The sequence below is a fragment of the Azolla caroliniana genome, unplaced genomic scaffold (genome assembly GCF_043228905.1).
Source record: "Azolla caroliniana isolate FFs.n. ecotype wild unplaced genomic scaffold, voAzoCaro1.0.p SCAF_4, whole genome shotgun sequence".
Classification (NCBI taxonomy): Eukaryota; Viridiplantae; Streptophyta; class Polypodiopsida; order Salviniales; family Salviniaceae; genus Azolla; species Azolla caroliniana.
In genome coordinates, this window is record NW_028230439.1 from 6,689,265 (window position 1) to 6,702,867 (window position 13,603).

A 13,603-nucleotide genomic window follows, 5' to 3' on the forward strand; every position below is an offset into this window, starting at 1 on the left:
TATTCTCTTTTGGGAAATGGTGACCTTCGTTGAAGTGCAAAAGCAAGATCTGGCGGTGTTATTTCTTGATTTTGAAAAAGCTTACGATAGAGTGGACTGGGATTTTATGGAGGGAACACTCTTCAGGATGGGTTTCCCAAGCAAATGGATACGAGGAGTTTCAGCATTTTATCGTAATGCAAATAGTTCTCTCTTATTTGCAGGGGACATTGGTAAGCGGTTTTCTATTTCAAGATCTGTACGGCAGGGATGCCCACTTGCTCCTTTCCTGTTTTTGCTAGTATCTAAAGCATTCTCTATACATTTAAATTCTCAATATGTAAATATTAAAGGTTTAGCACTACCATTGGCAAATGCTGGTGTGAATAGCGAATTCGCTGATGATACAGCTTTATATGTTCAGGCCTCACATTGTAATTTGTTTCACTGGATGATTTCTCATATGACAGGTGCAAAAGGCTATGGATGATTTCTCATATGCATCGGGTGCATTGATAAATTGGGATAAATCATCAGGTTTTTGGGGCTTTAGGAGATCCGCCAGTTAATGTACCTTCCTTAGGATTCACATGGATACCTCAAGGTCAGTCTATTAGGTATCTAGGTTGTCGAGTGGGTGTGGGATTAAAGACAGAAGATATGATTGCGCCCTTATTGTTAAGATTAAGAAATAAATTAGTATATTGGAATAAGGAAAAATTATCCTTAGCTGGACGGGTAGTTGTAGCTAATTCGGTGTTGTTGTCCTCAATTTGGTATATAGCATCTACATGGTTGTTTTCTAGGTCAATAATGTTGAAAGTTCAACGTTTAGTACGAAATTTTATTTGGGGGAACAATAGGTCAGACAATTTTGTAGCAAAGGTAGCTTGGTCTGTTCTGATATAATCTAAACAAAAAGGAGGTTTAGGTTTGATTGATCCATTTATGCAAAGCAAAGCTTTACTTACTAAACATGTTGTTAGGAGTTTATTGCCAGGAGAGGAGTTATGGAAAAAGCTATGGATGCAACATTTACATAAGGTCAAGCCTTCAGTAGGTGGTCAATGGAAGGATAGTCTTAGATGGTTCTTTAATGCAGATTTTCAGCTACCTAAGTCCAATGAAGGATTGTTGCGTTTCTTCAATGGAATTTTTCAGGCATGGGAAACTCTTCGGCAAGCACTTGTTTTCTTGCCACCGAAAAGCTATCATCAATTTATGCGTCAACCATTGATATGGAATCCTTTATTTACTGATGAAGCTTCATGTGTTTTGGGTTTACGCCCTAGGTTATCATGGGCTGCAATGGAAAGTGGACCAGCTCGTACGGTTGCGGATTGGATAAAGTTTATGCAATCCTCTACGCAGGATCAAAGTAATAGGTTATCTAACTTAAGAGGGGCTCAAATCATGTTATTACAATTGTCCACGGTGTATCAGGTCACAGTGCCAACATTGCAATTCGATCATTTTCAGAGTTGGTACGGTATGTTCTCGACACTCAATATACTTATAGGAGCTCGGTTATATCATCAAAATGGCAACCTCTATTTTTATGAAGTTTTGGACAATGGTAGGTTGATACTAGTGGATGAGGAGTCTCCAATCATGTCCGTTGTGAAGCAATTGCCAATGCGAGTAATTGTTAGATTAGATAAATATATATATATCAATCCTAGTCCACTAATCACTAATTTCTCATCTCATATTTCGGTGTTAGACTCTAAACCAATTGATGACCTGCAGTGGGATCCAGTGGATTATGGTTGGAAATTGTCCATGTCTGACTCTTCGACTAAGGTCCTTCCTTTCTTCAAATATTCAGTGGCATTTGGTAAGAATTTTATGTTTTTGGGAATGTGTTTCCGCAAAAAGTTTTTGGTGTCGAATTCTTAGGCTTCTAGGTCATAAGTATAGATCTGCTATTTTTACGTGGGGTGCAGACTTCTGGGGAATGTTGGATCAACACAGGGCATTTTATCATTATAATCATTCTTTCTTGTCTTTACATGTAAGAAGTTTTCGGGTATATTCTACTTCAAGCTCCTTGCAGGGAATCAAGTTCTTCTCGCAGAGTTATGTTTGGCATATTTTCTCCTCGTTGTCTCTATGGGTTCTTTGGAAAGCTAGGTGTTCCAAGTTATACAATGATGAAGACAATCACGTTGTGGATTAGGTAAAGTCTTTTTGGAACTTATTAGTACATACAGTTAAAGGTGAGTATGACAGTTATAGGGGCTCTGGAAACACATCTATTAGAAAAAGGAGATTATGACGAGTTTGGTCAGTTATTCCTATAATGTTAGATGTAGGCACTGAGGTTAGGTGGAACTATGTACCACCTCGTTGGTTGTTCCCGCCACCGGTACCATTCTTATTGCGAACAACATGAGACAACATGGAGGAGACAATTGCGGCAGGTACGAAGGCTATTTTAATGTATAAGGTGGTGATGACAAGTGAACATAGCCATATGGTGGATGAAGACATGAGGATGTGGGATGATGTTGTGGGTGCTGAAGCAGAGTAGTATAAGAAGGATTTTATTGGTAAGAGGCGGAATTCCTGTGATAATTGGAGACATCGAGAGGGTGGATGTGGACATGAGGAAGTTGGTTTTCTGTTTTTGTGATCAGAATAACTGATGTTAGTGGGGGTTGTCAGAGATTATTATGAGAAGGTGAGGATTTTTTCTACTCATTTGTTTTTGGAAAAAAAAAAGAGCATTACAAACCATGTTAGATCCCCATTGCTCACACAAAAACATAAAAAAAACACAAAAAAATATTGTTAGTAAGTTCGCTTTGATACCACTTTTAAGACCATTACTAATTAAAACACCAAATTAAAGTAATCGAAAGGTAGATAGATTGGATAAACAAACCCATTCCTCTCAACCACCCGAGGCTTATAATCAAGACTTTGCCAGCTTACCACCAACGTCCCAACGTATATTAGGATGACTAATACCTTCTCAAGATGAAAGCCTAGTCTGTAGCACTGGTATCTCAAGACTTCTACCTTCTCACATAATATGCCTTATGAGGGTAGTTAGGCCTCATATTTATATTTCTTCCTAGGCTCCTTGAATATCATAATTCATTGGTTCTCAATATCATGATAGTGCATGCACCTATCATTCCTTCTATCAAAACACATTAGTCCCTTTCTATCATTATTGAATATACCCTTCACTTATCCTTTGTAAATATTAATGACCTACCCTCACCTACATTATGTGTGCATAACAATAACTTTATGAACCAATTAGATATAGTTAATTATAATGGATTAAGAATAAGATAGTCAGGAAACCAATTACCTTAGGAGCTTGACCTATGACACATGGTGGTCTAGGAGCCTTAGGTGTTGAGATATATAAAGGGTACTAGCTACCTCGTTCGTTACAACATCTCGAGACATTGTTGAGATTCTATTGGTGAAGCTAAATGCTTGGGTACTAGCTACCCCGTTCATTACAACATCTTGAAACATTGTTGAGATTCTATTGGTGCGGCTCAGCACTATTCTTTGGATTCAAGAACCAAAGTATAACATAAGGTAATTACTGGTGATATAGAACACTAATGGTATTTTATGTTCAAGGGGTGGTGATATAGAAACGAGGTGGTGGTGGGGTGTGTGTGTGTGTGTGTGTGTGTGTGTGTGTGTGTGTGTGTGCACCCTTAATCCATTATGTATTCTCCTTTATGATTTATCTCTTTCCCTTTTGCTCATCATCAGTTCCATCTAAAATAAATCATTTGCTAACATTTAATATTGTCTAAATATATCAAGTGCATGCATATATAGCATGTTTTTCACCAATAATTAGAAGGGAAAAGTACCAGGATACCCCTAGAAGTTCGCCTATTTACCAAAATGCCCCTCTAAGTTCCAAATTTACCAAACTACCTAGATGTCCAAAAAAATACATTTTATAAAGTAATTATACACTCAAATCTACAAGCCCTATTTACCAAAATACCCTTCAAACACAAATTTCTTTACTTCAACGATTCTTTGGGTCCTTTGTACCTAACAGTGTAGTCTTTTTTTTCTTTCTTGTTCATTGGGTTGATCAATCGTCTTCATCATCAGGATCCATAGAAGGTTAGTACTCTGTGTGTGTGTGTGTGTGTGTGTGTGTGTGTGTGTGTGTGTGTGTGTGTGTGTGTGTGTGTGTGTGTGTGTGTGTGTTTATATGTGGTCATTTCTCTATGTTTAGGGGGCATTTTGGTAAATAAGCAAACTTCCAGGGGTATCCTGGTATTTTTCCCATATATTAAAGGGGCATTCTGGTAAATTTGTAACTTAAAGGGGCATTCAGGTAAATAGGCAAACTTCTAGGGGCATCCTGGTACTTTTCCCTAATTAGAAAGCCACATGTCTCTATTTGATGAATTTAAATTAGAAATATCAAACATGACCATAATAATAGTTTTTTTATCAGCATCTCTCTAATGTCAAATACGTTTCTCTTTTAATACTACTTATACAAACACAACACAAAGGGAAAGCAATGCCATTTTTTTATTTTTGTGAAGTTGTAAAAGAGAATTTAATAGATTGCTCTAATTAAAAATGAATTGGCCATAGGAGAATATGTGCATATGTTAACCAACTCATAGATACCTAGTTTTTCTTTTCAAATAGGCAATATAGGTGACGTAAAACTTTAGCCAATAAACTTTAATTCATGGTTCGCAATCATGTTGACCATATTTGTTGCGAGGAAATATTTTTGAGACATGTTATATTATAACCATGATATTGCCTTTGAAACTAGTTTGTGGGGTTCTAAGGTTAATTTGGTATTTATATCTTGTACACAACAATCTAGATAGTTAAGATACCACACCTGATCTTGTTATATGATCTTTTTTATATAGACTATAAGCTTACTACTTTAGTCAAGGCCCTCTTAGATATTATATCTTAAGAAAATATTATCCATTGCGTGCTAAAGAATGTTTAATGTAAACATAACCATAATATTTATACTTACACACTTTGAAAGTTAAGCTACATGCAAACAACTGCCTAAGCTATCTTTTCAACCAAATGATTAGGCTAATCGTAACTACGATGATAATGTGTACAAATGTGACATTGCAACTATTTTCTATCTTGGAGTTGGAAGTTGTTGTCGTGTTTACAACATAATAACAATATTGGTGAAGAAACAAGGTACATTCATGAGAGCTTGCACTTGGTGACAAAAAACATTCTAGAACCCATGATTTGTGGAGATCAAATACACCAAGAAGCATCCACAATCGAGGATTTGAAATCAACCTAATTAGCTCGTTGTTTGAGGGTATTAGAGGTTCAGTGTACTCGGATATGTTTTAGACATTTTTTTATGTGAGAGCAAGGAAGAGAATCTCATTCTCAAGAGCCTTTGTGTGTGATTGTTGATTTGCATGTTGTAAGCCCACTTTCTAGGCAAAAGACAAACCCTACTTACACCCACAGCCAATTTGTGTTGTTTCATTTATGTGTAGAACAAGGTGGAATTATTTCTTAATACTATTAACGTAAACTAGAATCATCGTATATGGGAGGTTAATTAAATACCATGTCATGAGTACCATATAGTGGAACGGGTATTGACTGATGATTTTTTAGCATGTGTTGCAAGCTTTGAAGGTATCTTGCCAAATATTAATAACAGAAAATGTTTGGAAACAACTTTATATTTGTACATTGTGACTATACATGATATTAATACAACCTACAACAAACAATAATATTCTAATATGTGTTGCATCAATTGAAGGAACAAAAAATATTGATTATGATGCTCCCTAGCACCATCCTTGTGGGTCCTCAAAGCAATATAGGAGACATGATTTCACAAGGTATGACAATGGAGGCACATCATGCATGTAATTAAGGGGTCATCCCTACAAAAGCCTCTTATTTATGCCCAAGAGAGCTACATGTAATAGTAGTTTAATTATTAATAGAGCAAGTGCTTTGAAGTCAATATATATATATATATCGACTTCAAAGCTCAAATATGACCTATGAGAGAGAGAGAGAGAGAGAGAGATGCTTAGAGGACATGTGATAGAATTAGAATAACACAAAGAATATTAGAATGGTCTCTAAACAATGATGAGAGACATAACTCGAGAGACAGAGAGAAATGTATTATGGATATGTCCTATTGCTAGAGTAGTTTGGAAAATTGTGTTGAGGATTCTATATCTTGTTTATGGTAAACAAATGTACATGTGGGGTTTTGTGAGATGGGGAAGGCTTGCCAAAGAAATATAGAATTATGAAAAGGAGTGTGTTGATTTTCTTCTTCTCTCTAATGGAAGGCAAGTATTAGATGTCTCTTATGCTCCACCAAGTGTGACTTTTTTTGCCCCCCAGTATGGAAGGATCCGAATTTTAGATGTGTAAATACAATTTCTAAGGTAGCTACGTGCAGGCTTTTGCTATTCGACATGTTGGTTGATGTGGGTATGGTGGTTGTGTTTTCATGTATGAGTTCATTGTAGCCTTTGGGCATCTTTCCATTAATACCAGGATGAATCTTTAAAAAAAAATGAGAGAGAGAGAGAGAGAGAGAGAGAATCTCTTTTTGAATGGGGATCATCAAGTGATCTAGAATCTTGTAATTCATTACAAAATGAATTGCTTGTTTCTTCTCAAGTGTTGTTTTGGCATGGGAAAGAGAAGTTGAGATCTCAATTCAATCGTTTATTTCGATTGGGGATTGTACATTTGGAAGATGTGGTTGATAATGAATCTCAAAGGTTGTCGGAATTTGAAGATGCCAAGCGATGGTTATGTATTCCCCCAAATTATGGATTTATTTGGGAGAAATTAAAAGATATATCATTGTTGCAAGGATCTTTGCCATTGAAAACAAATTTTATACCTTGGGTGGCTTGGCGGTTACAAGATGGTACACACTTGTTACAAGTCACTACAAATATATTGTATCAGCATGCAATGGCATCATTATCTTGGTTATCACCTAAAGCAGCGGAGTTTTGGAATGTATGTAAGTCAAATGCAAGGTGGTGAAAAATATTACAACATTGTTGGCATTCCCATATACCATTTCGTGCAAAGGTATTCATATGGAGGGTCATGATTGGTGGGCTCCCATTAGGTTTGGCCTTAAAGAGACGAGGACTAGGGTTTAGCACATGTTTCTTTTGCATTGTTCCATTGGAGGATAGTACACATAGGTTCATTAAATGTCCTATAGCGTGTACCATTTGAAAGTACTAATCAGACATTTGGCAAGTTTTAACCCATTGTTGTTTGAGACCTCAACAATGGGTTTTTTCTCAATATGTTCAAAATGGTTCAAATGATGAGATGGAGATATTATTCCAATTTTTATGTTATTGGGGACTACAACACAATTGGAATATGCGTAATACTTTCATGTTTGATAATAGACATGGGGTGAAAGCCTATATAAAGAAGTTGAAAGGTATTCTTATGTGGAATTTTTGGATGTTAGAGCATGTGAGGATTATTTCCTCAAATGCATATTCAGGTTTTTTAATGGCATTACAAGACGTCCCTCTCCCTACATAGGCATATGATAGGTAGAGGAGACTAAGAAGTGTTGTAACTAAGTGGATTTTACATACAATTAATATAATTGTTTGATTTTAAGAGAGAGATTTTACCATCATCCTTGGAGATACCATGTGACCTACGAGGCTAACAAAATTTAATGTGGTATATAGTTTAAGAGATGTGCTATATTGTGTAATGATTTGTAGAAGCCATAATTAATATGATAATGTCAACCCTCTAGTGGGGTTGTTATTTCGATAACCAAATAAGACATGTAGTTTAAGAGAAGTGATATATGGTTTAACAAAGATGTAACCACACGTTGTTTAAGAGAAGTGATTCATAGTGTATGAAATATATGTGAAAATAAGATAGGCAACAAAGGGAAAAGGTTGGTTTTGTCTGGCTTATACAAATGGACAAGATATGAATAAAGTGTATATAGATTGATGTTGTACAAATATGTGACTCAAAACCAACACCATATAATACACCATTGTTATGATTTCCATCTAACTATATCCATGCATAGTTTAAACAACCTCTGGATATCCTACCTAAACTTTGAACTAGTCCATCCTAGTTTCGAATCAAATCGAAAGCACTTATTGCTGATGGTAGAATGCTAACAAAGCCAACAATGGGGTAAATTTTAGCAAAGAACGTTTTTAGGGAATGGAAGCAAGATAATATGTATATGAATATTAACAAATATTGATTGGTCAAACATCATACCACTATGGTACTACAAAGCCATATAAAAAGCTAGTGCGAGTTTATGCTTTTATCCATGGGTAAATGAGGTGCATCTATAACCTACAATTTTCCTTATAAACTACCCCTATAATCTAACGTTTTCCTTTTTGGCTAGTCATCAAGCCATCTTAAGATTTTTGGTAGCTAGACAAAGTGCCATGTAACCAAACTTTCTCATTTGTCAATGGTCAAAAGAAACGTGTCAAGGAGAGATGAGCATAGTTTCATAAAGCATCAAATGAAAGGGATAATGTACTCCCTCTTAAAAAGATGATGCAAACTTCTATCCTAAAATGATATTGATTTTGAGACTCATTCAAATATAAACTACACTTATTAAAGTTATTATTGGTATTGTTATAATATAATGTGACATGTGATGTGTGTATATTTGGGCCCCAGCATTTTGTTGTAATTTATTTCTTCCATATTGTACAAATTTTGATGACTCATAAAGGAGGAGTAATTTGCTGTAAAGTATTTCCATGTGTGACTATCATAAAGACAAGTTTCGTCGTTTTGGCCCCTTCCTTTTTAATGGTGTAAAAACAATTCAAAGACGTGAGCAATCTATACATCAAGAATGGACAATCTTGACAAAAAGCGAGAAATGTAGAAAAGGTCGTGTTTGGAATGTAGCCCCCTCCCCTTAAAAAAAGATGCTTCAATTTACCTTTTTGTCCCCCCACTTTGGGATTTGGTTTTTTCGAAACGTAAAATCCATAGCCAACGCTTTTCGTGTAATTTTTCCACCTTGCCTAGATAAGCTTATTGATGTTGAACACTCTTAAGGGAACACATTGTAACCGATGAAGACTTCACAAGGATCTTAGTGTGATCGTTTGTCCCTATGAATATGTCAAAACGTTGACATATATACTGAGCTCACTAATGCATATGATTGGAGGTAACCTTGGTAAATTTTATTACTTTGGTTTCCCTCTGCTTTGGCTTATACATGCTTGCATGATGATATGGAATGGTGGGCAACCATTGACTTGGATGTACTTCTTAGTTGGCCTCACTAGAAATGATGTTTGTTATGAGCGTGAAAATTAGAAAGGGAGAGGGAACATTACAAGTGACGGGAAATATTGGTTGCAGTTCCATTTTAGTGATATGATAACTACACCTAAAAGTAGGGTATTATTTGACAAATGGTTAGGCCAAATTGCTCCTTCAAAGTTTCAATGGCCGAGATTCCAAAGCAGCGGTACTCATGAAGCAATTTGCAATCAATATTTGTAATCTTTTGAGTATTAATTACATTTCTTCTTATTCGTCAAACGTCAAAGACATATTTGAAGGTTGCTTTCAAGATCCTTTAGTAATGACATGCACAATCATGGGCCTAGCTTTGATTCCTTGCCTTTACATGAGCTTTATATTGTAAGATATAAGGCTCTTTCGCCATGATTATTGGCATGTATCTAATATTCTTGGATTAATCAACCTCTGTAAGGTCAAATCAAATAAATAAATAGAAAAATATAGAATGAAAGACAACAACTTTGAATGGCATAGAATTATCCAAAAGGAAAAATATCTAGAGATACGAGGAATGAAATATTTAAGTAGAGGCCAAGAGACATCCGATTGTAGTCTTAATTACAAGATCAACTAATTAGCCAAAGCAAATGTTGTAGAATTAATTTAGAAAAACAAGGCATTGTAATCAAAGAATAGGTTATTTATGTGTCTCTGTAAAATAATGGTATGTTTACGTACGAATAAAGGTGTAACACCCTAGATAGATGTAAATTTGCATATATGTGATGGTGTCTCAAACAAGTCACATTACGAACAAGGTTGTTTGGACCACATTGGGGGGTTGTTGTGTCATTTGTAATTTTAACTTTGGGGACATAAATGAACATACATTGTGACTTTGAATCGCTACCACTCCCGCATTAGAAAGAATAGAATCAATAATCCTACATGATTAACTAATGTTTCTCGTAAAAGAATTAGGGAATATGATCGAATATGTTGGTTGTTATTGTGCTAATGGGTAGGGGTTGTAGCATTATACCACCGATGACATGGGAACAAACTCAAGGTAGCTCGATTGATGTTGGGATATCATAACAAGGGGGAAAAGTATGAATCACAATGTGATGCAATAGTGCAACAGGTCCCATGGAGATCATGTTAACCAACATGTGAGTATGCGGGGACGATGCATATGAGGTATAAGCTTGGGATGGTGTAAAAAAGACAAGTAGGACAAACAACAATGGGAAGAGAGTATAGTTCCACACAACCTTTGGTCACCAAAGCCACCCTGGCCCCAACCCAACCCAAAACACACACACAAGAAGTGTATATATACACAAGCACACATCCACATCTAGAGAACACACAAACATAAAAAAAACACATACAACACAAGTGCTACTCTTAGAAGTAGTAGCCAGAGTAGTGATAGTGAGTTTGTTGGTGTGAACTAGTGAGTTTGAGGATGGGGATGCTAGATCTAGTGGAGGCATTGAACACAAGGGTGGTGGGAAGAGGGGGTGGTTCTGTGGTGGTCTTAGCCCATGGGTTTGGTTCCACACAATCACTTTGGGATGAAGTCTACCCCTCATTACTCTCTCATCATGCAAATACCAATAACTTGTCACATCCTAGTGAGCCACCGAGCTCTCCGAATTTCCGGGTCGTGCTTTTCGATTGGCCCGGGGGGGCGTCCACTGCGTGCCATCTCGATGGGCTCACGATGCGTGATCTTGCGGACATTGATGGCAATGCCGACCCCCCTAGTTGTCATGATGGACATGGTGGCGCATCCATCTTCTCCGATGTCTTCCACTCCTTCCCTCGCATCCTCTTGGCCCTCCTCTCTCGGCTCGGTATCCACTCCAATGTATTCTTCGTTGGCCATTCCATGTCCGCCCTCATCGGATGCGTGGCCGCCCAACTCCGCCCGTCCCTCTTCCGCAAACTCGTCCTCGTGGCCTCATCTCCAATGTATGTATATTTGAATTTGCACACTACTCAAGTGACATTAAGTGTAACTACTAACTACTAACTACATTCTTCTGACCTAGTAGTAGCTGCCATTTCCTTTTCTTTTTTAATCCACAGATTTATCTTAGGCCATTTTGATATAGCCTCCCAATCTATATTCCATTTTGGTATTTTTCTTTTGATCCATGGTTTTGTATTAAAACCTCCCTTGATACATTACATGGCTCTCAAATTCATGGGATCATATGCAGTCTAAGCATTCATGGGATCATATGCTAAGCATTGAATGATGGGATAATATGCTAATAAATTCATGGGATCATATATGCTAGTAAGCATTCATGAGAACATATATGCTAAGCTGCACCCTAATTATGATTTGTATAGGTACTTAAATGACCCTGGGACAGATTACATAGGGGGTTTCGATCCGAAGGGCATGAAGATGATGTATGAGGCGATGGAATCGGATTTCAACGGGTGGGCGGCATCATTCGCTCCGGTCGCGGCAGGTCCCGGGAACCATGAAACAGCAAACTGGTTCCTTAGGAGCTTGTCAGGGATGAGGAAAGAGGTAGCCATAGAGATGGCCAAATGTATCTTCGAGACCGACAACAGGCAAATCCTCGACAATCTCATGGCCTCCATAGCCAGTTACAATAACACTAATTTTAGCAATCCTATTGATGGTGATGGTGATGGTGATGGTGATGATGGTGATAGTGATAGTGATGGTGATGGTAATGGTAATGGTGATGCTATGCATTATAATAGCAATCTGGATCATAAAATTGGTAATGGTTACCACAAAAGGACCTTCCCTAATCACCATAATCTCATCAAATTAATGCAGCCATTGGAGCTTCACATTGTGCAATCGCGCACGGACATGGCGGTTCCGCAGGAAGTGAATGTGTACTTGAAGGAGAGATTAATGGGGTTCATGGGCCCCTCACAATCAGTTGTATGCAGAGAAGAAAGATTGAATAAGTACGGCAACATGACAGATTCTATAATGGATGCCTGTAGGACCGATCCATTAACAACATATCATTATGTGAATCATAAAGATAAGGATAGGATTGTTGGATCTCTTTGCATTCTGGATACAGAATGTGGTGGGCATTTCCCTCAGATTTCATCTCCTCTTCTCTTCAATTCCGCCCTGCTCTCTGCACTTCATTCTTCCTGAGAAGAATCACCATCATTAAACACCATTTATTAAGTCATCTCTACATTACTGTTTGCCATTTATGCTGCAAAATATAAGACCTGTTCAAATGTTTTAACATAATAATAATAATACATACATATATATATATATATATATATATATATACATATACACCATATGTTTCCAGCTGATTAAGTAATTACTAAGTTTAATATCAGTGTGCCTGTCTTGAAGATGACTATAAGCATTATTAATCCACGATGACCACCCCTCTACTCTTAATCATGAGACTAAGCATTATTATTAATCGATTGGATGGTCCATAACGAGGCGCATTAGTAGCAAGTACCATGTTTCCTTTTTCACTGCTAATCAATACATAGTTGCCCCACATATAAAGAAAGCATAAAATTTGATTCAATTGGCGATAAACATATTATATATGTGTGTGTCGCCTAAGATGATCGCATTCATTCTTGGGTTTTTCCATGAAATGCATTTTTGGATGAAGAAGATAAAGCAAGAGAGGAAAAGGAATTATCTAGGTGTAATTAGCAGAGTAATTAGTGGGTAATTATCGTTCCTTCCAATCAATGAAGAAGCCCTTCTTCATTTTTTTACATTGGCCCCAATGGTTTTGTCTCTAACTCTATGTGGTCCCTTGTCCCAACCCCCCCCCCCCCCCCTTGTGTGAACACGACAATGCATACATGCTCTCCCGACCATGGCCACACCATCGGAACCACCCGTGACTATAATTTTTACCGGCAATGAAACTTGTCATGGACTAACCTTTGGAATCGATTTGCAATGTATGTATGTATGTATGTATGTATGTATGTACGTATGTGTGACACGTAAACCTTGTGCGTCTCTCCCATCTCTAGCCGCAAACTATGCCCATTGTTTCGGTATATACCCTTGGCATCATTCGAAACCTCTTTCATCCCACCCTCCGAGCAACACAAAGATTGCCCATGTTTGAACCATATCCAAAACTCACGGGAGATGCTTCATGATCATCTCAACCATTCCATTTGTGGTTAAGGATGGTTCCGACCCCTTGTTTGTTACATGTTTATGATGTGTTTGTGTCTTCCCTCTTCTCTCATGTGATCTTGAGTGTATCCACTCTAAACCTAAGTTATTTGGCTCTCCACAGAG

General features: G+C 37.3%; 1 protein-coding gene across 1 annotated transcript; it reads left to right on the forward strand.

Annotated features, from left to right (window-relative positions):
* The first annotated feature begins 10,676 nt into the window (after positions 1–10,676).
* On the forward strand, positions 10,677–12,543 carry LOC147864983 (uncharacterized). Its single transcript, XM_087317667.1, has 2 exons — positions 10,677–11,265; positions 11,653–12,543. Exons 1-2 carry the CDS (start codon positions 10,757–10,759, stop codon positions 12,455–12,457), a joined length of 1,314 nt encoding a protein of 437 aa, XP_087173793.1. The 5' UTR covers positions 10,677–10,756; the 3' UTR covers positions 12,458–12,543.
* The last annotated feature ends 1,060 nt before the right edge of the window (positions 12,544–13,603 follow it).